Source organism: Schistocerca cancellata, chromosome 2 (genome assembly GCF_023864275.1).
Source record: "Schistocerca cancellata isolate TAMUIC-IGC-003103 chromosome 2, iqSchCanc2.1, whole genome shotgun sequence".
Lineage (NCBI taxonomy): Eukaryota > Metazoa > Arthropoda > Insecta > Orthoptera > Acrididae > Schistocerca > Schistocerca cancellata.
The window spans coordinates 1,023,783,765-1,023,811,482 of NC_064627.1; the positions used below are offsets into that span (position 1 = coordinate 1,023,783,765).

Here is a 27,718-nt window from a genome sequence, read left to right on the forward strand (position 1 = left end):
GAGACTGGACTAGAAGGAAGAACCGATAGAGTTACTCAAAGTACCCTCCGCCATACACCGTCAGGTGGCTTGCGGAGTATGGATGTAGATGTAGATGTAGACTGCTGTGCTCCAACAAAGTGCTGTACCCCAACAGCAGATCCAGAGCCTCTTTGGTTCAATACCGAGGCGTGTAGCTGTGGTTTTTGCCAGCAATTGCGGCAACTCTCATTACTGATTTCATCATCTCCCTCACTTCACATGCAATAATTTCGGTGACATGATATTTGTACGTGTTACCTCCCAAACCAATCTGGCTGTGATACCTCCGGTCCTTCATGATGTTGCATTTTGCATGACAAGGCAGTGTAATTTCGTGCGGACGTTAGAAGCATTTCTGTAGTGTGCCAAAATCACACTATCCAGCACCATATTAACCGTACCTTTCTTATTATTGTCCAGGTCCTCCACGAGTTACTCGTCGCTCTACGCTGCAAGGGCGCTGCTGCTGATTCTACTTTCGACGGCGGCGAGGGCTGCGCCAGTGGCGCTGCAACAGCCGGAGGCGGCTGTGGAGGCGGCTGCGGAGACGCGGCAGTCGGTGGAGGAGGAGGCGGCGCCGTGGGCGGACCGCCTGGGGCAGCTGGCGGGCCTGGCGCAGGTGGCGGCTGAGTGGCCGGGGGCGGCGGGGGCGGCGGACCAGCAGCGGTGGCGCGTCGTGCCGTGGCCAGTGGGCGTGCCGCTGCCGCCGGGGGCCGAGGTGGTAGGCCAGTGGCCGCCCCCGGGCCAGGCCCCCGCCGACGAGGGCAGCGCGCAGTGGCTGGCCGACGGCGACGCCGAAGACCCCCAGAGACGCAACGACAAGGCGCTCGCCTACTTCCAGCTCTTCCAGCCCTACCTTGGCTACGGCGGGGACGAAATAGAAGGTACGCTTTTGCAAGCCCTCGTCGCCAGTTTTGTAAACGCCTCGTCGCTACGGCTGTGGAGGCCGAGTTGCCACTGTCATTACGTTAGGCCGAGTTTGTGAGTTCGTGAAACGGCTTCTGGTACAGTACATCGCTAAGACAATTGGATCATAACTGTAGAAAGGTGCAAAGTACCAAATTTATGAACTAAAGTTATTAAAAACAGTCTGTAGTGCAATGTTTTAATTATTTATTCCTCAAACTTTTCCATGTTACAAATGACAGTATCTTATTGTATATTAGTGGTGGTTTCATGACACAGTTGGAATTGTTTGGTGCTGAAGGCAATTCAAACAGAAACGCTTATCAAAGGTGCTAAGTGCCATCGAATTAGTCTAGGTGCTTTGTTCTTAGTCACTCTCCACAGATCCATATATAGTATTCTTTATGCTCATTCTTTTCCAGGCAAGGTATCATAGCCTTTAAATCTTTCTTCTTTTCATCTGTAATTGAATGGATTGAGGAAATAGTTTCGAAGTTAGCAAATTGAATGTTTCATGCATGATTCCTTTTTTTTGAGCACATTCACCTGACGGATCCTTTCCACGTCAGTGTAACATTCTCCTATTGCGCTTATTGCTACATCTGTTGAATCATATGAAGGGCTTATTTCAATTGTGGTACAAGTCCATTACCACCACTTTTCTATCTATAATGCTTCTGAAATTAATGTTCCAAGCGAACAGAAAGAAAGGTTCGTCTCTAGTAAGAAACCATATGTTTGAATATTTCTGGTATCTCAACTGCAGATTTTTCAGCGCTCATTTAACTGTAGGGCTCTGTGTCTCAAAATGAACAAAAATGGACTTGTACCGCTACTGAAATAAGCCCTTCATATGCGATGCTGACATCCTTTGCAATGTTCAGCTTTTTTGTAGAGAGTTTCTCGTCTGCTACACTTTGAATATTAAAAACAAAATCGGAAGTATTCACAGACATTACTTTGAAAGGTCTAACAACCTTTGCTTCCTCGACCATTTAGGTCGCTGGGTACAAATGCCTTCGTCACCGACTTCCTTCTCTCTATCAAGGCAAACCCAGAGTCGCAGGGGAGGAAGCTGTGCCCACTAACAACAAACCGTTGTTCTGTTCGTGTGAACAACCGATTTGCCACCATAAAAAGAAATATCATCATTCAATTCTTGTTTTGTGCAGCACAGCTGTCACTGCAAACAATAAGGTTTTTCTTCGTTGTTATCCCGGTGTTTAACACTTTCAGTAAGCATGACGCAATTCCATTTCCACCCCTACCAGCGATACTCTCATCCCACATGCACATGTAAGACTGAAGGGTGTCACTTGCAGACACTGCCATGTTGTAACAAGACACCTTGGAGTGCGTTAGTGTGGGCACAAACATAACCTGCTGCATATCAATCGATACGCACACACGACTGAATGGCTCATTGCACCATTCTTATCAAGTCAACAGGCAACTTTGCACCATTGCCATTTAATGGTGGCTAATTTACCCACTTACACTTCTCGGTGGACATAGCACTTTTCATATGTAATACTCCTCGATATCCTACACCTTTCAAACCACTTATCGCAGCGCGGGGTAACCACGAGGTCTGAGGCGCCTTGTCACGGTCCGTGCGGCTCCCCCCGTCGAAGGTTCGAGTCCTCCCTTGGGCATGAGTGTATGTGTTGTCCATAGCGTAAGTTAGTTTAAGTTAGATTAAGTAGTGTGTAGGCTTAGGGACCGATGACCTCAGCAGTTTGGTCCCATGAGACCTTACCATAAACTTCCAAATATCAAACCACTTAGCACATTTTTCATAAATTTGGTACTTAGCACCTTTCTACAGTTAAGTATCCAATTCCTCTGTCACTATTAGACAGCTATGCCCCAGAGTCACGTAGCAGGTTAGGAGAACGAAGGGTTTACAACAGTCCAAAAAATTAGTAACAAAGCCACACAAATGAGTTAACAAAGTTTACTTATCTTTGTGGCTCGCCGATTTATAAAGTTTGCAACACTGCATGTAATATAACACAAAAAGTCCCTCAGTGGCTAAGTGCAAATAATCGTAGATAAACTTCACAGTACACAGCAAATGCAGTTTAAACAATTGTGTGTTCACTTCTAAGAGTTCACTAAACGACGTTCCCTGTCTGAGTCAGCCCTGGACGATGATCTGTAACCAAGTGGGCGAGAGCTGCTCTTCTGTCTTCCGAGTAGGCTTCTGTTCGTTGTGGTCCGGTCATTGACGGACTGTACTCGGCCGGCAACTGGCAGAGGCGAAGTCGATATCTTCATCCTCAGCGCCGCCTGTGGCGCTGGTGGAACTCGCGCAAATGGCGAATTTCTATGGCACTGGCACCAGCTCGCATCTTTACGCCTGTGGTGCTTTTGCCCTGGCTGTGTCTTGTTCGGGTGACACACCATAACCGACTGCAGCAGGGTCTCTGGAATATCTCACGCGACTTGTGTATCACTGGAGGCTCAGATCAAATATTTGCTTATTTATTAAATAACTACCCCCTGCAGTATTAACCGCGGTTAAAGAGTTATTTATAAAGAAATATTAATGCCGAAACTGACTACCCACGCGTGCTCCATCACAAAAGTTATCCCTTGGAGGTAGCGGGCGCGAGCCACTTGCCGCCCAGCAACTCGCGCAACATCAAAAAGAAAAAAAGACACCAGATTTTTAGACGATGGGAGAAGCTGACAGAATACGTGTCGCTCACAACTCCCTCTTTTACTTAGGAAAGACATTTTTACACTACCGAGTAGCGATTTACAAAATGTGGCAGGAAAGGGAGTAAATAGTTTCACGACTGCTTGCGACATGCCTTGAACGGAAAAGTTTATAATTGTGTTGGTGTGTATGGAGGACCAGAAATCTGCTGTAATAAGGCTCTGCAAACAACGTTCCGAGATTACAAAATCTCAAACACGTCTGCGATTCAACAGACTTCTTGTTCTCTTCATATATGCAGATATTCCTGGTTCTCGATACACGCGGGCAGCCAACTTGGATTTGTCCCTGTGGAAAACATTGCGTGCCCAGGTATCTGTCACTTTTAACGTTTCTCCTTGACAGTTAATTATAGTTATCCCGATAATATCACAATCTAATACACTTCCAAACATTCTACATGTTGCAAAATATTATCATGTGCACATGTTACGTTATTACGGAATTTATTGACGATTTTATACTGCACGAATAGCTCTGAGCACTATGAGACTTACCATCTGAGGTCATCAGTCCCCTAGAACTTAGAACTACTTAAACCTAGGACATCACACACATCCATGCCCGAGGCAGGATTCGAACCTGCGACCGTAGCGGTCGCGCAGTTCCTGACTGTAGCGCCTAGAACCGCTCGGCTACCACGGCCGGCTATACTGCACAAATATTTCTGCTATTTTAGATTTATGTATGTACTTATTTCACTTGTCAAAACAAGAAAAAACTAATCTCTACGTTCAATCTAAGGCATTCATTTGATAGTTAACTTCCACTTATGTCATTTTAGCCACGTTACCCATCCCAAGGGAACAATAGTCTGTTTGACCATCCCATGGGAACAGTGCTTTTTTTCGGAAATAAATGTAGCCTATGTGTTAATTCAGGGTATAGGGTATCTCCGTTCCAAAGTTCATCCAAATCCGTCCAGCTGTTTCAAAGTGAATGAGTAACAAACATACTAACTTCACGAAGAAATAAAAAAAAAGTAATTTCTAGTTCAGTGCAGTGATAATTTTATAATATTTGCGTGTGCCTGATACCAGCGGATACACTCGCATATCTTAACCAAATGAAGTCTCGCTAAAAGCGTAAAATTAACTAGACTCGCTAAAAGCGTAAAATTAACTAGACTCGCTGATGGCGCTGCTGGCGCAGGTTATTTTAAACTTTCGGCTGGATACCATTGTAATGGTTAGGATCTGGGAAGTTGTATTATGATTGTAAGACACAGTTCGATCATTATATATTTGTAGGTGCACACGTACAGTATTTATTAGTCGTGAATGTGCTACCTATACATTGTAGTACACGTGAATAAATGTGATGAAGAGCTGTACAACTTTTAATCGCGCGAATGAATTCTGGAAATGAACAACTATTATCTTTCACATCTGTGTGTACATGTTTACGTGATTTATATTATGGACTTTCAGTCTCATCGCTTACATTTTCGGCAGGAATGCAGTACCTGCTATGTTTGACAGTACTGATGGATATGAGGCGCCGTAATAAATGCAATTCACTTCCAAAATTTGGAGCACTAACAACGACATGCTACAATTTGAAATCATGCCAGCGTAATGAACAGCACTTGGTTATGAACAAACAGTTATGGCAAATTTCTTGTAATACATAAAAAAGAAATCAGTAAACAGCGACTGATTGCCGTTTGTTCGTAAATTATTTGCTGTCTTGTAGTTACATACTTAAATAAGACAGAAGATCACTTACGAGACTGTGGTGCTTCAATAACACCGTCGTAGCAAGTCTTCAAGCGCCTCAGAAGCTGTAAGATACGCCTGACGCTCAGCGGCTAAAATTCAACGGGCTTGTATAGCGGCACGGATTAACCTTTTTGAGGACTACATAATCACTGTATTCATTACGTTGAATCGTATTATGTAGGACACATTAAACAATAAAACCATTTTCACAAATACGATACAGTTCGAAAATGAAAGAGCAAATAGCTTTTTTTAAGAGCAAAAAATGGCTCTGAGCACTATGTGACTTAACTACTGAGGTCATCAGTCCCCTAGAACTTAGAACTATTTAAACCTAACTAACCTAAGGACATCACACACATCCATGCCCGAGGCAGGATTTGAACCTGCGACCGTAGCGGTCACGCGGTTCCAAACTGAAGCGCTTAGAACCGCACGGCCTCACCGGCCGGCCTTTTAATTGCAATTATTGTTCCACATTTCGCGTTGTATTCGTCAGACCAGAAAATTTCTTGTACTTGACACTTCCAAAAACCAGCCTATGTGTTCATTATGGCTATAAAATAATTCTGTTCCAAATTTCTTCCAAATCCATACAGCCATTCAGCGTGGAGAAGTAACAAACATACACACACAAAAGCTTTTGCATTTATTATTATTATTACTACACATTTTTGCCTCCAGGATAGTGGTTACCTCGAAGGTTACACAATTATTCATTTCTTTCTGGTTTTCTTCTGCATTATTATTGTTATTATTATTATTATTATTACACATTTTTGCCTCCAGGGTAGCGGTTAACTCGAATGTTACATAATTTTTCATTTTTTTCTGGTTTTCTTCTTCTTTTTCTCCTCCCGAAACCTCTTCATTCTTTGGCTGTATTCCTGTTTCCTTTCCCTGTCCATATTTTACCTGTTTTCTTCCTTTCTTTTACTTTAAATTTCGTGTTCATAATAATGTTTCTAAATTTGTCTCTTTCATTTATAATTTCAGTAGTGATCTCTGTTTGTTTTTAGGTCTTCTCGTATTTCTTGAAACCATCTTTTTTACTGAACTGTTTACCAGATCAAAAATCGTCTTTGTGAGTTCATTGTTGTTCATTCTATGTATGTGTCCATAGAACGTTAGTCGTCATTTTTTGATCATGACTGTGAGCCTGTACATGCGTTCATATAATTCTTTTGTTGGTCTGTTCATCCATACACCATCTGCGTGTACTGCTCCAAAAATTTTTCTGCGTGTTTTAGTTTCTATTTTTGTTCTGACTCTGTGATGCCTGATGCTCCGATTGTGGACGTTTCTGCTGCGTTGTCTCTTTCTGGTGGTACAACTGTACTATAGTGCCTGAGTTTGTCCTGTCTTGAAATACTTCTTCTATTGTAGGGCGTCCATGCCAGTTTGTACGCTTCCTGAAGTTTTTCTTTTCTTTCTATGTTGGATGCCTTGTTTGATCCTCCTGTTGTATATATTCCCCAAGATATTTGGATGTTTCCACTCTATTAACCTTCCCGTATTTTGTGTACAGAGCATGGTTGCATTTGTCCTTTCCTACCATGTATTCTGGTTTCTCATACGATATCTGTAGACCTTATTTTTGGTAGAGACGTTATGCATGCATTATAATATATATATATATATATATATATATATATATATATGTATATATATATATATATATATGGGATTTTCATCTAACTCCCCCCCCTCCCCCCTAAGGACAGCAGGCAGAAATCTGTTGCTCTACAGGCATTATTTTTTAAGTAAAGCAAATGAAACATCCACGTATGTACACCGTGCTTCAGAGTCATTACATCAGAAGCCTAGGGGGTGATAGAGCATGTTATGGAACAACGTTTAGTAGAGACAAAGTGTTCGCTAACGCTTCCCCGCGATGCTAGGTGTCTTTTACTTTCGATTACACCGCTGAGCGGCGGCAGGGCATACGCGTTCTGTGGGGTGCGTATGCAATGTGTATGGTTTATTATCCAATCGTCTGCTTCAAGTGAAAGGTGGTAAATTACGCAAAATTAAATTTCTTGATTCGTTACTAAAATATCTTTCTCCGTTTATAAACACTAATTCTTAATTCTTTCTTGTTGAAATCCGCTCTAGGAATTTACTGGGGTAGGTCATATGCAGATGCAGTACACCTGGTTAGTAGAGCCAGTTAGTTCAGATCTTACGGTGCACGAAATATTTTCCAGGACAGTTTTTAAGTAATCAGGAGATGTCTGACGCGATAATGATTCGCAAGGACCTAAGATCGATAGAAACACGTGATGTGTATCCACAGGCCATGTGACTTGTAGTTGAAAAAGTGACTTTGGCAAAAGATTACGGATTAGTTACCACCTGAGATCTCCGACAGAGGACTGTCAACTGAGAAATGACCATCAGCAAAATACTGAATGATCAAAGGGAGGGTAACAGTCTACGAGTCGGAGACTGGACATCAGAAATCTGATTGTGGGGCGGAAGCTAGAAAATCTGAAAAGGCAGATGCAAAGGCTCATTTTTCCGAAGACAACAAGGGTAGACGGGCGCGAGAACCACCGTAAAGTCAGGTTAACAGCTTATGCATCCGAGCTGCTGACAAGAATAATATAGATAAGAACAGACTGGAAAATTTATGATATCTTATATGTCTATCGCTGTGGATTTAGAAAAGGTAACGGCATCAGAGAGGCAGTCCAGTGTTGCGCTTTATAATAGAGGCAAGGCTCAAGAGAATCAAGACAATCTCATAGGATTTGTCGATCTAGGAAAGCGTTCGGCAACGTAAAACGGTGAAAGGTGTCTGAAACATTCAAACAAGGAAGATATAAGCTATACCTAAAAACGAGTTACAATATGCACAATAACCCAGGGGTCTATAGGAATGGAAGATCAACGGGAGATGTTCTCGGTTTAAAGAGGACACTAGCAGATATAGTGTCCCCCCCTCCAGACACCCACATACACATACTGTTCAACTTGCTGTACGGCAAAGAAGCAATGATATTATTGTAAGTATGGTTCAGGAGTGGGATTAAAATTCAAGGTGAAAGGGTATCAACGAAAAGATTCGCTGATGATTTTGTTATCTTTAGTGAAAGCAAGAAGAATTACAGGACCTGTTGAACGAAATGAATAGCGTAATCAGAACAGAGGATTGTCTGTGCATAACTAAGAAATGTGAAAGTAATTAAGACTAACAGAAATGAGGCTACCAATGAACATCAAAGCTAAGGGCCAGCTAATAGATGACATGAAGAAATTCTGTTACCTTGGGAACCAAATAAATAAATAATTGAGGACGACGGGTCTGGGTCCTACCCTGCATAACCCCCGCACTTTCTTACAGGTCTTTCACTCCTGTTTTCCCTCGTGGATCTTCTGCATATTGTACGAGGACGCGCTGGAAAGTAATACTCCCGAATTTTTTATCGGAAAAATTCTCCCAAGAAGTGACTTGTTTGTTTATACCGCCATTGTAGAAGGTTTGACTTTGTTGACGGAACCACAACCTCACCTCTGCTTGCACCGTTTCATCACCAACAAAGTGAAGTCCTCGAAGTTGTTATGTAAGTTTTAGTTCAAAACTTAAACCGAACTAACCTCAGAACATCACACACATCCATGCCCGAGGCAGGATTCGAACCTGCGACCGTAGCGGTCGCGCGGTTCCCGACTGAAGCGCCTAGAACTGCTCGGCTACAGCGTCCGGCTGTAAGTTTTGGAAACAGATGAAAATCGGATGGTGCCAAGTCGCTACTGCGTGGGGATGTCCCAGTGCTCGTGTGTGTTTGGTGTTGACATGTTGAAGGAGGGGGTGCTCCGTATGTGGACTAAGTTTTCTGCGGTTAGAAACTCGATTAGAGCAAGCTGTTTCTAACGCACCGACATAGTTACGGTATACACCGCCATGTTACGCTCTACAATTCGGAACACTCTAGAGGCAGTGGGTTGCAACTTGCGTCAGCGAAGCAGGAAAATCGGCCGAGTAATGTGAACGGCATGTAACAGATCACCCGATATTGAGAACAGAGTAAAAAATTCAGAAGAATTACTTGTCAGCACGCTTTCGTGTATTATCCTTTCCACAGTTACTTGTGCTAGTATGGAACTTACATCTTCCTTGTTTCATCCGCCGTGCAATATTATTCCGATCTCTGTCTTCTTCTGTTTACTTATTTTGCTCACTTTTTGCCTACGATGCAGAGAAAGTCAATTAACAAAGACTTTATAGCCCCTGATGGTGTCTGCAGCATGGGGGACGAAACGTTAGCGACGAAAACATGCCTTAAATCACAGCCTAATGCCTATACAACTAAAGCCACTAGGCATACAAAAAGCGATAGTTAATTTTACAACAACGAAACAGCGTGATTTGTTCTCAGATTTAAAAAAAATGCAAGATAGTCTAGGAAGACAGGAAGTTTTGAACTCAGATGGCGTCAATTAGTTACATGATAGGAAAATGGCATCACTTGCCTCTCGCAAATCACATGGACGCCTTCAGTTGTTTGCAGAGTAGCAAAATGACATCTGTTAATGGAAAGTCACAGAGGACTATGCCGAGTAGCAGCAAATCAGAAATGTATTCATTATTTCGATTTTTTTAACTTTTCAGTGTAATGAGCCACAAATATAAATCGTAAGCATGGACTGTGTACATATTAGTTCATCCCAGTGTTTAATACCACGCGTAAAGTCATTTTAACTGGACGAGTAAACCGTATGTGTGTATAGCAAAGTCAACATTTAGGCACCAAATTTCATGCTGATACTAATCGAGAGGTAAATGAAAATGACTTCAGAGTGTTGTAACGCAAATTATAACACTGTGAAGTATGTGACAAATGCGCCTTATTGCGTTTTGAGCGACTACTAAATGCGCCATCTTGTTATGACATTTATATTGGCAGTCAGTGAATGTGAGAACGTACGTTGTGTTGGAATTTAGTTTGGCCCACCTCTTGAATGCTGACGAGATTTCACATATAAAGCAAAACAATATATTTATTGCAACGTCCTGCCAATATTTTCTTTCACTAATAGGTAACAGGTAACACATATTTCATTTCTTTAATCGTTTTCACTTTAACTCTGTGCTTTGTACATACGAATGGCTTTTTGTACGAAAGTGGCGTGTGCACAGAACTAGTCATTTCAACCAACGGTAAGAGTACCAGCATCAAATCAGAAAAAGTCATAAACAAAATATATGACTTTCTGAATTCTCGAAGCATACATATTGGTGCCGATTTAATGAAAAAAAAAACGGGAATACTTGTTGGAATCGTCTCTCTTACGACTAGACCCTCTCAACGTTGCAATAGAATTACCGCCTTGTCCCTCGGGGACAAGAAATGAATGACTAGGCTTAACTCCCCTATGTTTATTCAATGAGGTCTAAATGCGTAATATTCTGATGTAAAAACGTAACCGTAAAAGGAAAGTAATGTTTAGCAGGAATAACGACTCGTTCTGACTTCTGACATACAATATCTCGTACACTCTCTTCGAAGTAGCCATGAATACTAATGACATTTTCGTACTGCAGTCTGTACTCCAATAATCGTAACGAACGGTCTATACCTAAGGGAGAGTAACGATTAAAATTATGATTTCTAACGAAAATATCGTTGTCTAAGAGAGTAATGAACTTTCCAAGAAAGTGCTTCTGACAGTGGAAAGTCTCAAGCTCTGCTCATTATTGCTCTTGGGGAGCGTCACGCTAGAAAAATATGTGAGAAGTAGTTCGTGTTGTAATGCCTCAAGAGATGGCTTGGTCGGTACGGCACTAACAGCGAAACACAAAAACCAGTGTTATGATTCGCAGTTTACACCCGAAAGCTTGTATCTTAATTAGTAACAAATTTAAAAAGACATTTCTGAGGGTAAACTTTTGGAGCACAGCATTGCAGGGAGGTGAAACACGGACTGTGGGAAAACCGGAACAAAAGAGAATCGAAGTATTTGTGATGTGGTGCTACAGAAGAGTACTGGAAATTAGGTGGACTGGTAAGGTAAGGAATGAGGAGGTTCTCCGTAGAACCGGCAAGGAAAGGTATATATGGAAAATATTGACAAGAAGGAGGGATAGGATGATAGGATATCTGTTAAGACATCGAGAATAACATCCCTGGTACTAGAGGGAGCTGTGGAAGGTAAAAACTGCAGAGGAACACAGAGACTGGAATACATCTAGCAAATAAGTGGGAGGACCTAGGTTGCAAGTGCTAGAACTACTCTGAGATGGAAAGGTTTGCACACGAGAGGAATTCGAGGCGGACCACATCAAACCAGTCGGAAGACCGGTGACTGGTCTGTCAGAAAAATACAAAAATATCGGAAAAATTGGACTGATGAGCGTAGAAAAGTCCATTCTGAGAGAATGAAAGTAATATGGGTACAGACAAAAGCCAAAACGTTGTTGTCTGAGACGTATTTTAGAGGTTTCCATGTATTGTAAAACAAATACTGAAAACGGAAGTTCGCTCTCAGATGGATCCCAATTATTATTACAGTAATAACAATAAGATGGAATGTGAAATTTCACTCTGCATCAACGTGTACGCTGTGGATAAACTTCCTAGCAGATCAAAATTGGCCTCCTAACGGGGTGCTATTCTCCAAAACGTTGGCACCTGAGGCACAGTGGTTGGAACACGGGATTCTCAGTCAGAAGTGAGATTCAAACCCCCATACGGCTATCCATATTTAAGTTTCTTGCACTTTCTCAATACTACTTGAAACGAATTCGCGGACATCCTTTGAAAAGAACGAGGCCGATTTCCTCCCTCGTCCAACACAAGCTGGTGCCCAGTCTTAAGTGACTTCTGCCTTGAAGAGACGTTATACCGTAATCACCATTCCTATTTCAACTCTTAATGGAAATAAGGCCTTTTTCATCGCGGTGGAGACAATTGCAATTGATAAAATTACACATAAAATGGTTTATTGTCCAGAAAAATTATATGATAGTTTGCAATGATATTTATTGGCTTCGGCCGTCACCGACCATCTTGACATCATAATACCAAGCAGCATTTCATTCACAGGTACAGTACATTTAGAAAGCCACATTGTGAATCATGTGCAAGAGAGGAGTTGCGCATTATAGTGTGGTTTGCTGTTAAAGTTCCGAGAGCATACGTTCACAGAAGAGTCAACCAATATATTGATTCCTCCTACGTACATCTCGCAAAAGACCCTGGAGGTAAAATTAGTGAGATTTGTGCTCACACAAAAGCTTAACAACAATCGTTCCTCCCGCTAAGCAGTTGTGATTGGAACAGGAAAATTTCAGCTCTGCTAGTACCTCCCTCCACTGTCCACTCTTCACAGAGCCCCTCCTGTATACCTTTCAGACGACGCATATCTCAATGGAATGGCTTATCTACAACCTAGGACTCGTTTCCACCATAGTGAATCCTACACTCTGGAAAGGATGGGGAGCAAGAAGGGGTGAGGAGGATTGTGAATGAGCTGTTGTGAAACTTCCTGATAGTTTCAAGCTCCTTGTTGAAGTCGTGTAGGAGCGTAGCGAGGCGTGCCTCAGTTCCGTATTTTCAGATTTCACGACATGAAATTTCTTTTCTGGAAGCTATCTACATAGTGCCATACTTACACTGAGGTGACAGAAGCCATCCAATAGCGATATGCACACGTATAGACAGCGATAGTATCGCGTACACAAGATATCAAAGGGCAGTCATTGGCGGGCTACCATGTGTACACAGGTGATTCATGTGAAATGGTTTACTATGTGATTATGGCCGCACGACGGGAATTATCAGGCTTTGAAAGCGGACTTGTAGTTGGAACTAAAAGCATGGAACATACCATTTAGGAAATCGTTAGGCCAAGTCCATTCCTCTTTCATTGGCGTCCAACACTTTTTCCCAGCCGGCACTGGCACGTCTCTTCCGCCACCGTCCGGCGGCAACAAAGCCGTTTGGCATCAGTGCAAAGGAGGGTCTCGAGTCAGTACACCTGGAGGGCATTAAGGTACTCCACCAGGGATGGAGTAGGGGATCTCCCTGGCGACTACAAAGGCCAAGATTACTTCTTGAGTTGGCTGCTTACAGGAAGTATTGTACCCCGGACCACCTTTTTAAAATTAAACTTACTGAGATTTTAGAACGCCATTCAGATTTTATTACTGTTTACACGGATGGGTCTAAACAGGGGGATTTTATGGGCTGCTCTGCTGTGTTTCCCGATACTGCCCATCGGATAGGGCTCCCAGAGCAGTTCTCAGTTTACTATGCAGAACTGTTTGCCATTCTGCAAGCATTAGAGCATATGCGCCGACATCGTGGCACGAAATTCATCATCTGCTCCGATTCCCAAAGTGCTCTACACGCTCTTGAACAGATGTACCCAGCAGATCGGATGGTGCAAGAGGTGCAGGACGCACTCCTGCTCTTGCAACAGCAGGGTAAGGATGTAATTTTCTGCTGGGTTCCAGGGCACATAGGCATTCCTGGAAATGAACTTGCAGATGCGGCTGCCAAGGAGGCTTGCTCCATCCCACCTCCTGCTCGCTGTTCCGTCCCCCTGCAGGCCATTACGTCTTTCGTGACTCGGAAGGTCATGCGTTGGTGGGAGGCTCAGTGGCTGGACGTGAGGGATAATAAGTTGTGAGCGGTGAAGGATTCTGTCCGGCCGTGGCTCACCTCCTTCCGACAAGGACGCGCTGAGGAAGTAGCCCTTACACGGCTTATAATAGGATATTGTCCTTTGACACATGGTTTTCTGTTACGTCGTGAGGAGCCACCAACGTGCCAGACATGTGGGACATAGCTGTCGATACGACATATTTTAACTGAGTGTGTTTTATATGCGGGTTTGAGGGAAGATTTCAGTTTCCCACCAGACCTACCCTCTCTTTTAACTAATAATGAGGTGAGTGTCGCTAGAGTTTTACGTTTTTGTGTGATGTCTGGCCTTCTTCCCAAAATATTGGGATTGAAGTCTTAATGTGTTGTCCAGTGGTTTGGTCACCCATTATTTGTAAGTGGTCACTCAGCCACCGTTAATTATTTTTACCTGTTTGTACTGCTATTTTATTTTTAGTTTTAACTCCCTGTTTTGATGTGCTGTGTCCAATCTTGCAATTTAAACAATACCGATTCTCTCACAATTCGGCTCTGAATTGAACTTTTGGGAACGGGAGCTGATAACCTCGCTGTTGTGCGCCCTAAAACACTAATAATCATCATCATCTTCATCCAAGATCCACAGTGTCAAGAGTGTGTGCTGAATACCAAATTTTAGGCATTGCCTCTCACCACGGACAACACAGAGGCGGACGCCTTCACTTAACGATCGAGAGCAGCAGCGTTTCCGTGGAGTTGTCAGTGCTAACAGACACGCAACACTACGTGAACTAACCGCAGAAATCAGTGTGGGACGTACGACCAACGTACCCGTTAGAACAGTGTGGCCAAATTTGGCGTAAAGGGGCTATAGCAGCAGTCGGCGGGTGCTAGTGCCTTTGCTAACAGCGCGACATCGCCTGAAGCGCCTCTCCTGGGCTCTACTTCGGTTGGACCCTAGAGACTGGAAAACCTTGGCCTGGTCAGTTCTTTAGACGTAATGGTAGGTTCAAAAATGGCTCTGAGCACTATGCGACTCAACTTCTGAGGTCATCAGTCGCCTAGAACTTGGAACTAATTAAACCTAACTAACGTAAGGACATCACACACATCCATGCCCGAGGCAGGTTTCGAACCTGCGACCATAGCGGTCACGCGGTTCCAGACTGAAGCGCCTTGAACCGCGCGGCCACACCGGCCGGCTCGTAATGGTAGGTTTCGAATGTGGCGTAGATCCTACGGTTCCAATGGACCCAAGTTGTCAACAAGGCACTGTGCAAGCCGGTAGTTACTACGTAATGGTGTGGGCTGTGTTTACATGGAATGGACTGGGTCCTCTAGTCCAACTGAACCGATCACTGACTGAAAACGGTTATTTTCGATGACTTGGAGACCATTTGAAGCCATTCAGCGATGGAATTTTTATGGATGATAACGCCCCATGTCACCGGGCCACAACTGTTCGCGACTGGTTTGAAGAACTTTTTGGACAATTCGGGTGAATGACTTGGCCACCCAGATCGTCCGACATGAATCCCATCGAACATTTATGGGACATAATCGAGAGGTCAGTTCGTGCACCGACTCCTGCACCGGCAACACTTTCCCAATTATGGACGGGTGTAGAGGGTGCAGAGGGGACTTCTAACGACTTGTTGAGTCCATGCCACGTCGAGTTTGTGCACTACGCTGGGGAAAAGGGAATCGGACTCTTTTGTCACCTCATTGTAGTACAACAATAAGCTTCAAATGGCTCTGAGCACTATGGGACTCAACATCTTAGGTCATAAGTCCCCTAGAACTTAGAACTACTTAAACCTAACTAACCTAAGGACATCACAGACACCCATGCCCGAGGCAGGATTCGAACCTGCGACCGTAGCAGTCCCGCGGTTCCGGACTGCAGCGCCAGAACCGCTAGACCACCGCGGCCGGCAATAAGCTTCGCCTTCAAACCTACTACTCCTGATAGAAGCAAAACAGCCGTTTCTCTGTTACTCAGAAGAATTCCATAAACAGCGATACAAGGCAAATTGTTTCACTTGTGTTTCTGGAAAAGGTATGGCAAACATCAGTTGAAATGGCTAGCACTGTCTCTCCAAGCATTCAAAAATATACCTAAACGTCACAGTCTTATTGGACCAGTATAAATTGAACAGTTTAAAACAAAGAGTAACGATTTGCATTCTGGCCAGCTCTAACAAACGTAAATGTCTCGGCCTGATAACCTGCAATATTCAAGATCCAAACCGTAACGAAGTTTACATCACAATTTGAACTTATATTTTTATATTTCCTTCTTAAGAAAGGAACTTAATACTGTCTTAACAGGCAGATGACTATCTCGAAGCTTAAGTGCGAAAGCGTTCTGGAATTTTTGTGCGTGGACGATAAAATTACCTAATTTGTACTTATTCCCAGCAATTTTTATGCCAATTCCAGTTTAATTTCCTGTTTTCTGCCTGCTGTTCCTTTCTCTTCATTTTCTGCTGTTTCATTCGTATGATGGTGCGTGTCAAAATGTGGCTGCCTTCTTTACAGTGTGTGGCAGATTTCTCATTTCCTGCATAAGACGCGACAGAGTTCCGTTCTGCTTTCTTCAAGGCTCGTGGAGAATCTAATGAACTGTCCTCAAGAGTAAGTTAGCTTACATATTAAAATTTCCACAAAAATCTTCAAATTTTCGTCACAGGTTTTTTCAGTTGAAATATCTAAACGAGAAAATGTTACTCAAATTGCTTAGGTTTTGTAACAGTTCCGTCATCTCCACAAATGCGGCTGTAATTTCTCACAAACTCGTGAGAGTTCAGGCGCTTCCATGCTTACGGTCACTAGACAAAGAAAAGGTTCTCCCTCCGATGATACTGGCTATAAATCCTCGTAGTGGAAACGTTAGTTATATGAGAAACTGCCTCTCGTTGTATCCATCCTGAGTTAATTATGTTGTGATAATCTACCTGAGCCTTGCTTTATTGAGTATAAAGTTTATTTCAGGGGCAGAGAATGAAACGTACTACGTTAACGCCTCCATAAAGTGCTACAGCATCTACAAAGTACGTAAGGTCCACATGTTATGCTGTGGAGTGACTGGTATGGTTGGAAATGTAGAACACAGTTCGTTGGCCGCGATCGCAGTATAGAAACTTTTATTGTTCCAAGATGACCGGTTTTAGCAGTTTTATGCTCCCACTGCTCTACTAAGGGGAAAACATGAAGATAATGAGGGGAACGATCATAAAAGGCTTTGACTTCATGTAACGTAATGTGGCACTTTTATAACAAGTTCTATAAGGTACGTGAAATTTTGTATAATGGATGAAATTAACTGTAATAACCCCCCACCCCTCCCCTTCATTATCTTCATGTTCATATCAGATGATGGCAGCATAAGACTATTGACGTCGGTCATCTTGGAACAATAAAAGTTTCTATACTGCGATCGTGGCGTACGAAGTGTGTTCTTCATATCCAGCGTAAAGTATGTTATTGAATACCAGCTCGTCCAATGTTGACACTGTTAAAATGTTAACTTATTCCGTTGTTAAAATGGAATTACCCTTCAGACGTTCTCATACACAATGTATTTGGTTCTTCGGCATGTGGTTATCTTTCAAGCAGCTAATTTTTCTAATTATAAGTGTGTACGACAACTTTTAGGATTGATTGCAACGACCACGATAATGGAGAGCTGACTTCTAAGGAATGTGTACCTATATTCTGCAAACCATTGTAAAGCGCATGGCACTGGGTAAGTTCCATTGTACCAGTTATTAGGGCTTTTTCACGTTCCAGTCACTCATGGAATGCGGGAAGAATGACAGTTAAAATGCCTCTGTGCGCGCTGTGTTTAGGCTAATCTTGTGTTCGCAATCCCTGGCGAGTTTCTCAGCGACGCGACAGTAGCACCTGAAGATGGTGGGCAGTTGTCTCGTTGAAATATTGTGCGGTTTTTACAATATTATCCGGCGTAATTCCCGGGTACCTATCAAGCAGCTGCAGCGCCGGGAAAGCCTCAAACAACACAGTTTTTTGCTGTCTTCTGACCACTTCAGACCAGTTTTTTCACTCTCCTCCCTTGCAATCCTTCCATATTCAATAGTTTTTCTCGAAACACTTGCTTGTCAGTTGCTTTTTCAGTTTTTATGTTATTTTTTTCTAAATCGTTTTTTATGTCGTGGATCAAACTTTTTGCTGTCTTTTTGTCCACAACTATTTGAAGGTGTTCTTGATTAATCTATTATCTTACATTCGGTGTATGTCCGAAAACTACCAGTCTGCTATTTCTCATCACTTTTGATATGTTTTCTACGTTTCGATAAATTTCACCAATACTTCGTAATTTCCATACTTAGTAGTTTTTCGGAGGGTTAATGTTTTCTCATCGACTCGCTTTTCTAATTCACTGAATTATAGTTTAATTCTAAACTTCGCTTTGCGATAGGCATTTTTGCTTCACTACTGTACTTTCATACCTTATTTTTGCATTTTTGGACAAGCATTTTTTATTGCAAAAGTTCTTTAGTAGTACCAGACGCACTTCCCATTTTATATAACCTTTCCTCTATAGCTGTTTTTTCTAGATCATTTTCTCGCATTATCTCACTAAGATATTTAAATTTTTTAACTTTCTCTATTTGGCCAACGTCTGTTTACAGAAATTTCGGCGCAATTTGAACCCACCTGATACCAGAAATATTTTGGCTTCCAAAATCCTCCCATACATACGATATAATCATTAAAGTATCAGACATTTTAGCATTTTAGCAACATGGAATTGATTTTAGTTTTGTTTACATCACATTTTTCAAAATTGTTCAAATGTGTGTGAATTCCTAAGGGACCAAACTGCTGATGTTAAGGTCCCTAGGCTTACACGCTATTTAAACTAACTTATGCTAAGAACAACACACGCACCCATGCCCGAGGTTCACATTTTTCATTGGAACGTTTTCCTGCCAGTGGTAAATGAAGGGGTCGCAAATGAGGAATCGCGATAAGCACGTTTTAGGAAAAAAAAAGAACTAACTAATGCAATTTCTAAAGAATGGTTTAATATTCGTAGTAAGCAATAAAATCAAACTTCACATGCTTTAAACTATATGCTTATGAAGTTTGTCAATATTTTATGAATTGTGTCTTTAAGTATGTTATTTACTGTACGCTATAAGGCTTTTGACTCTTGGAGGGTAATATTATATTTTTCACGTTTGGTCAGTGTTCTGCTTCCCCGCTGCTCACTTCTGACCAGTCAGTGTTCCTTGCCATCATATTTCATGGCAGTGTGAACCTTAAATTTAGATCCGTTGACTGACCTGAAAATGCTGTTACTAAGAAGTACTTGGAGACAAATATCCCTTGTAAAGCTCAGAAGAGGAATATCAGGTTGACTGAGCGTTCTGTAGAGGCAGTTTTCAAATTTTCTTTGAAGTCCGCAAACTTTGGACTGTCAGCGAAATATCAAGGAATCTTACTTCTAACACTGTGTTCATTTTTACGTCATTTCCTCTTCTTGTTTGGTAGAGCATAAGTTTAATATTTAAGTTTTGCTTCATTTTCAATCATGGAAATGCTTTCCTCTTTTTTATCACATGCGTCTGTTTTCAATTCACCTTCCTTTTCTTTCTTGTCTAGGCTTATACCACTCCTAGTTCTTGAAGGACATACTGCCTTTACTTGTCTAGTCTCTGCTTTGCTGATATTGGGCTGCTGTGACATTTCATGTATGCTAGCAATATTGTCGCCACTCACTTGAAAGCTGTGTACATTTTCTAAGTTGTTTTACGTATTTCAGGCGCTTTACCTGACATTTCTAGTTCAGTTTTATCAGAGGTAGACAGCACTAAAAAATTAACTATACCATTGGAGTAGTCTCCTTGGAAAATGTTCAGGACTTCCTTCTCTTCAAGATCTGACATATCAGACTCAACATCTGTTGCATATCAGAGGAGGAAAGATGATAACATCCACAGTGTTTTTATCATGCTCACCATCACTTGTCCAATGCGTCAGTATTTTTTTGTATGTCCATCCTTTTGACTGGAGCTCTTGGGAACAACGGTCGTTCACTATTGTAAGAAAATGAAACGCCTACAGCCGTTCTTATTTATGATCTTCTGTATTGTGTAGCTACCGGTTTCGGCGCTTTGATGTGCTACCTTCAGGCTGTAGTTGACGCTGAAGGGGTTATCACGATCCATATGATCGCTTCATCAGTGGCCAACGTAACTGGATTACGCAGGCTGTCTATAACAGTGAAGTCAGCACTCCTGTTATATCAGTTGGCAGTTAATGGTTAGAGTGCTGACATCACTGTTACAGATAGCCTGCGTAATCCAGTTGGCCACTGATACAGCGTATATATGGATCGTGATAACACCTTAAGCATCGACTATGACCTGAAAATGGCACATTCAAGCACCGAAACTGGTAGCTACACAATAAAGATCATAAGGAGGGCTGTAGGTGTTTCATTTTCGTACAATAATTTCATTGTCTGGTAAGACTCTAGAAAGAATAACTATTGCTCAGTTGAAACTTTCATGACAGATTAAAACTGTGTGCCGGACCGAGACTCGAACTCAGGACCTTTGTCTTTCTCGGAAAAGTGCTCTACCATCTTTCTTTTTCTACAATGTCCAAATTTTGACAAATAGTGGTTAGTTAGAAATTAATTAAGGAAATGAATAAAATTCAAAATGTTCAAATGAAGATGACATGACGACATCGGTGATAGTACAAATACAAAAGAAACATGCTACTGTAGCAATGAAATGAAATTCAAGTCGGGGGCGACACCTGATCACCACCCGACGGTCGATAGAGCAATAGAGCCATCTATCGACGCGTTCTCCAGACGTTTGCGTAAGGCTGGGTCGTCTTCTCGAAGATAACTAAGGGTCCGTTAAGTGTGGTTGATGTCTGTCTCGGCTTACTTCTTCTGTCTCATCTGTCACTCGTCACACCCCATCTGGCCGGCGGGTCGGTAAATGTCCGCCGCAGATAATTAGCGAAGTCTTGCCTATATTTCTTACGCTGCTGCAGCTTCGCGTGTCCATCCAGGAGAAACTGCCAAAAATCCATTTTGTCCTTTTCCGATTCATTGTTGACGTAGCCCACAACCATTCCCCGTACCCATGTCACTGCATTTGTTTTATGGACCGGAAAATAAGATTCTTGGGAGAAAAGGAGTGTGTCCGATGAAACTGTGTGAGGGGCGGTGCGTAACAGGAACGCCAGTATCTGTCTTGCCCAGTGCCACACCGGAGCCGAACCACTACATGCTAAACGATGTTGATCAGTGTCCACTGTTGCACACCTTAAGCATAATGGAGTGTCTGCCAAATGAATAGCATGCCGCCGTTGGTTCGTTGTGAACTTCCTACAGGGTGTTTCAAAAATGACCGGTATATTTGAAACGGCAATAAAAACTAAACGAGCAGCGATATAAATACACCGTTTGTTGCAATATGCTTGGGACAACAGTACATTTTCAGGCGGACAAACTTTCGAAATTACAATAGTTACAATTTTCAACAACAGATAGCGCTGCAAGTGATGTGAAAGATATAGAAGACAACGCAGTCTGTGGGTGCGCCATTCTGTACGTCGTCTTTCTGCTGTAAGCGTGTGCTGTTCACAACATGCAAGTGTGCTGTAGACAACATGGTTTATTCCTTAGAACAGAGGATTTTTCTGGTGTTGGAATTCCACCGCCTAGAACACAGTGTTGTTGCAACAAGACGAAGTTTTCAACGGAGGTTTAATGTAACCAAAGGACCGAAAAGCGATGCAATAAAGGATCTGTTTGAAAAATTTCAACGGACTGGGAACGTGACGGATGAACTTGCTGGAAAGGTAGGGCGACCGCGTACGGCAACCACAGAGGGCAAGGCGCAGCTAGTGCAGCAGGTGATCCAACAGCGGCCTCGGGTTTCCGTTCGCCGTGTTGCAGCTGCGGTCCAAATGACGCCAACGTCCACGTATCGTCTCATGCGCCAGAGTTTACACCTCTATCCATACAAAATTCAAACGCGGTAACCCCTCAGCGCCGCTACCATTGCTGCACGAGAGACAGTCGCTAGCGATATAGTGCACAGGATTGATGACTGCGATATGCATGTGGGCAGCATTTGGTATACTGACGAAGCTTATTTTTACCTGGACGGCTTCGTCAATAAACAGAACTGGCGCATATGGGGAACCGAAAAGTCCCATCGTCCCTGCATCCTCAAAAAGTACTGGTCTGGGCCGCCATTTCTTCCAAAGGAATCATTGGCCCATTTTTCAGATCCGAAAAGATTACTGCATCACGCTATCTGGAAATTCTTCGTGAATTTGTGGCGGTACAAACTGCCTTAGTCGACACTGCGAACACCTCGTGGTTTATGCAAGATGGTGCCCGGCAACATCGCACGGCCGACGTCTTTAATTTCCTGAATGAATATTTCGATGATCGTGTGATTGCTTTGGGCTATCCGAAACATACAGGAGGCGGCGTGGATTGGCCTCCCTATTCGCCAGACATGAACCCCTGTGACTTCTTTCTGTGGGGACACTTGAAAGACCAGGTGTACCGCCAGAATCCAGAAACAATTGAACAGCTGAAGCAGTACATCTCATCTGCATGTGAAGCCATTCCGCCAGACACGTTGTCAAAGGTTTCGGGTAATTTCATTCAGAGACTACGCCATATTATTGTTACGCATGGTGGATATGTGGAACATATCGTACTATAGAGTTTCCCAGACCGCAGCGCCATCTGTTGTTGAAAATTGTAACTACTGTAATTTCGAAAGTTTGTCTGCCTGAAAATTTACTTTTGTCTCAAGCATATTGCAACAAACGGTGTATTTCTATCGCTGCTCGTTTAGTTTTTATTGCCGTTTCAAATATACCGGTCATTTTTGAAACACCCTGTATTTACCACGACATACCATGTTGAGCGTACCGACGTTGGGAGGTAAACGTTCCGTATAATGCGCCACATCTGTCGCCAGTTGTTGTCTGCGTACTTCTTTTTCAGGATATTCCTGGGGCACCGGCGCCGTAATATTTGGTACACATCTCGCGTCGTCGGTAGTTGCGTTGTTGGGAAGGCTTCTCTGACATAGCTAAGCTCCAAAAAGAAAGACTTGAAATGTGACATCTTCGGTGAAATACGGCCCACATTGAGTGGGGGCACCATTGAAGTGGGCGCCAGTGCATCTGCCAACGCACCCGAGATACTACGAAATTGACCGCGCCACTGTCGGAAAAACGTGCTGACGAATAACGCCCGTGCCATATCATATACGTTCACCGGGCCAAGTCCACCCCTTTCCAGGTGGTAGCGTAAGCGTTGTGTATTGGATCTTAAACAGGTGTCCCACACTCACGTAAGTTCCGAAAGTTGCTTGTATCCGCGTTGCCATTGTGCGCGTTAAAGGCAGGACATGCGCTACGTGAGTGAGTCTCGGTGCTAGGTACACGTTAACAGCGCTACGTGAGTGAGTATCGGTGCTAGGTACGCGTTAACACCATCTGAGCTACCCAAGAACGACTCACGACCCGTCCTCGCAGCTTTAATTCCGCCAGTACCTCGTCTCCTACCTTCCAAACTTCACAGAAGCTCTCCTGCAGACCTTGCTGAACGAGCATTCCTAGAAGAAAGGATTCTGTGGAGACATGGCTTAGCCACAGCGTGGGGGACGTTTCAAGAATGAGCTTTCATGGGAGTCTCGGTCCGGCACACAGTTTTAATCTGCCTCTGAAAGTTCCATATCAGCGCACACTCCGCTGCAGAGTGAAAATTTCATTCTGCATATTGCTCAGTTACTATAATCCAACCTTCTTATAATGAGACTGTTATATACCATTGACTGGAAAACCTGCCATCCATAATCAACAATAAAGTAAAGCACAACAATGGAAATGAGTTATTATAAACTTAAATATATCTTAAAATATAATGTTTAAGTATTACAGTACACTATTTTTGATTTACCTCTATGTGATATGTGACATACATTATGAAGCTAAGAGATGTAAACTCTGGGTTCGAACATTATTACAGACAAATCTCACAACAGAAATGGCTTGTTGTTTGTTGAGTTCAGTGACAACATGCACAGAGGGCATATCTGTTCTACAAAAAAATGGTTCAAATGGCTCTGAGCACTATGGGACTTAACTACTGAGGTCATCAATCCCCTAGAACTTAGAACTAGTTAAACCTAACTAACCTAAGGACATCACACACATCCATGCCCGAGGCAGGATTCGAACCTGCGACCGTAGCGGTCGCGCGGTTCCAGACTGTAGCGCCTAGAACCGCTCGGCCACTCCGGCCGGCTATCTGTTCTACATTCTCACAGTTGTTTGTATTCAGCTGTCATCTAGAGGGATAAGCATGAACCAGCTGTACCTGGGAGGAAAACCTAATGTCGGTTAAAAGTTTGGTTCTCCCTGCAGAAATTCTTAAGCCATTCCTACTGGCTATTTCTTCTAAAAGAGTCAGCGGACGTGAAATTTCCAGAAAGTGTAGTAAAGTCATCTGCAAATGGGAGACAAATTATTCCGATATTTTTGTTTCCTCTTCTTAACATTGTTGATGAACTCTTACGATTTCATTCTTATTAAATCTGTGTGATGATAACAAACAAACTGGATTTCTCCCTTACTGTCTGCGCACGTCCTGTCCGCCTCACCCCCACCCTCACCTACCTTGGCCTCACCACTGACCGTCACCTCACATGGATCCCTCATCTCCGCTCCATCCAATCCAAAGCCCACAACCGCCTCCGACTCCTCAAACTCCTCTCTGGCCGGACGTGGGGGTTGCACCCCTCTACCATCCTCCACACCTACAAATCCTTAATCCGTCCCATCCTCTGTTATGCCAGTCCTGCCTGGATATCTGCCCCCCCCCCCAAATTCTATAAGTCCCTCCAAATCCTTGAGCTTCATGCACTCCGCCTCGCCTTCCGTATACGCCTCCCGTCCCCCACGCGGATCCTCTATGATCTCATTCCTTTCCCCCATCTGCTCCTATTCCTCGAACATATCCGCATCCTCTACACCTCCCGCCGTCTTGAACCCCCTCACCCCCTGGTTGCTCCTCTCCTCTCCCATCCCCGCCCCCTGCCACGTCTTCACCGTTGTGTCCCCCCTACCCTCCATCTCTACACCCTACATCTCCTTTCCCAAGGTGGCTTCCATCAGCTCCCCTTCCCGGATGATGCCCTCTCTCCCTCCATTTATCCTTCCTATCAACTCTGATCCTCAACCCCCCCCTCCTTTCCTCCGTCCTTTCCCTGGGCTCCCTCTTCCTCCCCCCTTCCATCCTGTGTTTTCTCCCCGCCTATCATCTCCTTTCTCTCCCCCCCCCCCGAGTCCTTTTGTACTCCCCTCCTCGTCCTTCCCCAATCCCTGGCCCGTCTGCTCAGCACCCCCCACCCCTCTTATGGATCCTCCTCTTCCATTGGCTCCGTTCCCCCCTCCCCCTTCACTTTTCCTCTCCTTCTCCCCCCACTTTTTCCCGTCATCTGACCAGTTTCCCCCCACCTGCTCTCGGATGTGGTATGTCGTATTTCTGCCAACTGTTAGCGCAGTGTTTAACTGAGTGTTCGGTGTTGTGCGTCCTTCCACAGTGTTGCGAACAGAAATCATGCTGTAGCTGGGTGTGCTTTTTATATCTCTTGCGAACAGAACCCAGACTGTCGCCCTGTTTTTTTAATTGTCTGTCTATTGTTTTTCTGCTTCCTGTGTGTTTTATTAGCTTCATCGACCCTGTGTTTTATGTTTTATGCTCCAGAATTTTCTGCCATTTTTACCTTTAAGTCACCGATTTTATCGCCAACTGTTATTATTTTTTATTATCTTCATCTTTTTAAAACAAATTCTGTAGGCTGAAGAGCGGCGTAATAAGCTGCTGCCAGTCCGCCCCCTTTAGGGGGAATCGAAACCCAATAAAGGAAAAAAAAAAAGAACAAACAAAGTGAGTGCCAGAAGTGTGGTGTAGTAATGAGTACACATAATGTGGCCGCTGTTGGAGGTCGGTGTCGACAGCACCGTGTGACGTCAATCGCGCTGTGTCCGCAGGAGACCCCGACTCCGGGCTGGAGGCGTTCTCGCGCGCCGGCGGCCTGCGGCTGCCCGTGGGCGGCGCCTCGACGCGCCGTAAGCCGTTCCCCGACTCGCCCGTCTACTACATCCGCATGCCCGCCGCGCCCTACGTCTTCGTGCCGGGCCTGGGCTACGTCAGCCAGCCGCCCCCGCCGCCGCCGCCGCCCCCGCGACGCGCCGCCACCTACAACCCCTTCATCAACGTGCCCGTCGAGTTCGTTTCCAACGGCAAGCCGACCGGCGTCTACCGCTGGCAAGGTCGTCCGGCTTCCACGACCACGACCCCCAAGCCGGCGCTGCAGCAGTCGGCCGTCAACACCCTCGACAAAGGGCCTTACGTCTTCAACGGCAAACCGTCGCGCGTCCACGTCCTCCGCGACCAGTACAACGTGCTGTACGCCGACGCTCTGCAGAACTTCTACCCCTAGGCTCCGTGGCTCGCGAGCCGAGACGTTTCGTAGTGCTGCTCTATGAATGGACAGTGTGCGTGGAGTGCTAGCTTTGACTTGAATGAGAGGAATCTGAGCATGAGAAGATCGAGCTTGATCGTTTCGTAAAAAAATCGATCTGCATCTTTACCTTGTCTTATCTCGACGTGTATTGGAGTAGCACGGAAAACAAGACATCACTTCTCCCCAAAGACTGTTCCCCATTTCTTAAAATTATAGAAACACAACCTCACTGAAAAAAGGAAAGAAAACATCACAGGCCTACTTTTCATACGCAAAACAGAATTATCAAAATGAAACAAAAATGTTGATTCGTTGCCTTCATCCAGAATCTCTGGAAAAACGAAAAAAAAAGCAACCTAAACACACAACCTACTGCCCAGATCGTCACTTATATATATATATATATCAACACAGTTCCAGGAAAAATCCTTATTTCACTATATTCTAGCATCACACCGCCTTACAGTCACAACACTCACATATATATATATATATATATATATATATATATATATATATATATATATATATCCAAATCAGCCTCCGTATTATTTTCGCCTGCTTGTTGCCTTCATACACTACACAGGACATCTCTCAAGACTGGACTTCGTTTCCTGTCATTGGCGACTTCGTGTTATTAGGATTTTATTTCCTTCCAGCAGCTAGTTTAGCGATACCATAGTTGCCTTATCAAACTCAATATCACTTCTATCTTCCACATGTCTTCAGTGCTCAAAGTTATGAATCTAGCTGTTAGATCAAAGCCTAGTAGCTAAGTTTATTTAATATTTATATCAGTAACTTATGAATATAAAGTCTGCATTGTAATAGTTGTCTAATGTGTGAACTGAATGAATTCAATAAAAATTTTGTTTTTGTAATATTCGCTCTTCAAATGTTTATTTACATTCCTGCTTCATACGATAATTCGAGAGCTATTCGAAAATTAAGGTTCGATAGATCGCGAAATGGAAACGACACAATGTATCGGGCAGTGTATCTAGTATGCCTTCCGATTGCGTCACGTCGTTCTTTTCAGTTTTGAGCACACCGTAAGTGGGTAAACATGCCTAGAACAATGGTGTCCCCGCCAAGTACGGGTCCCCACTGCAAGGTTTCGCCTGATTTCATGCAACCCCACATACTGTACCAGCCATGCATTTCCTTCTTCATGATATTCCTGGCCGCACACTGCAGGGA

At 43.6% G+C, this 27,718-nt stretch overlaps 1 protein-coding gene across 1 annotated transcript; it reads left to right on the forward strand.

The window, feature by feature from the left end:
• Positions 1-688: 688 nt before the first annotated feature.
• LOC126160682 (RNA-binding protein MEX3D) lies at positions 689-26,921 on the forward strand (the record flags this gene model as incomplete). Its single annotated transcript, XM_049916922.1, has 2 exons — positions 689-905; positions 26,043-26,921. Coding segments are annotated over 2 exons (669 nt in total), but the record flags the coding sequence as incomplete, so codon positions are not given.
• Between the last annotated feature and the right edge of the window lie 797 nt (positions 26,922-27,718).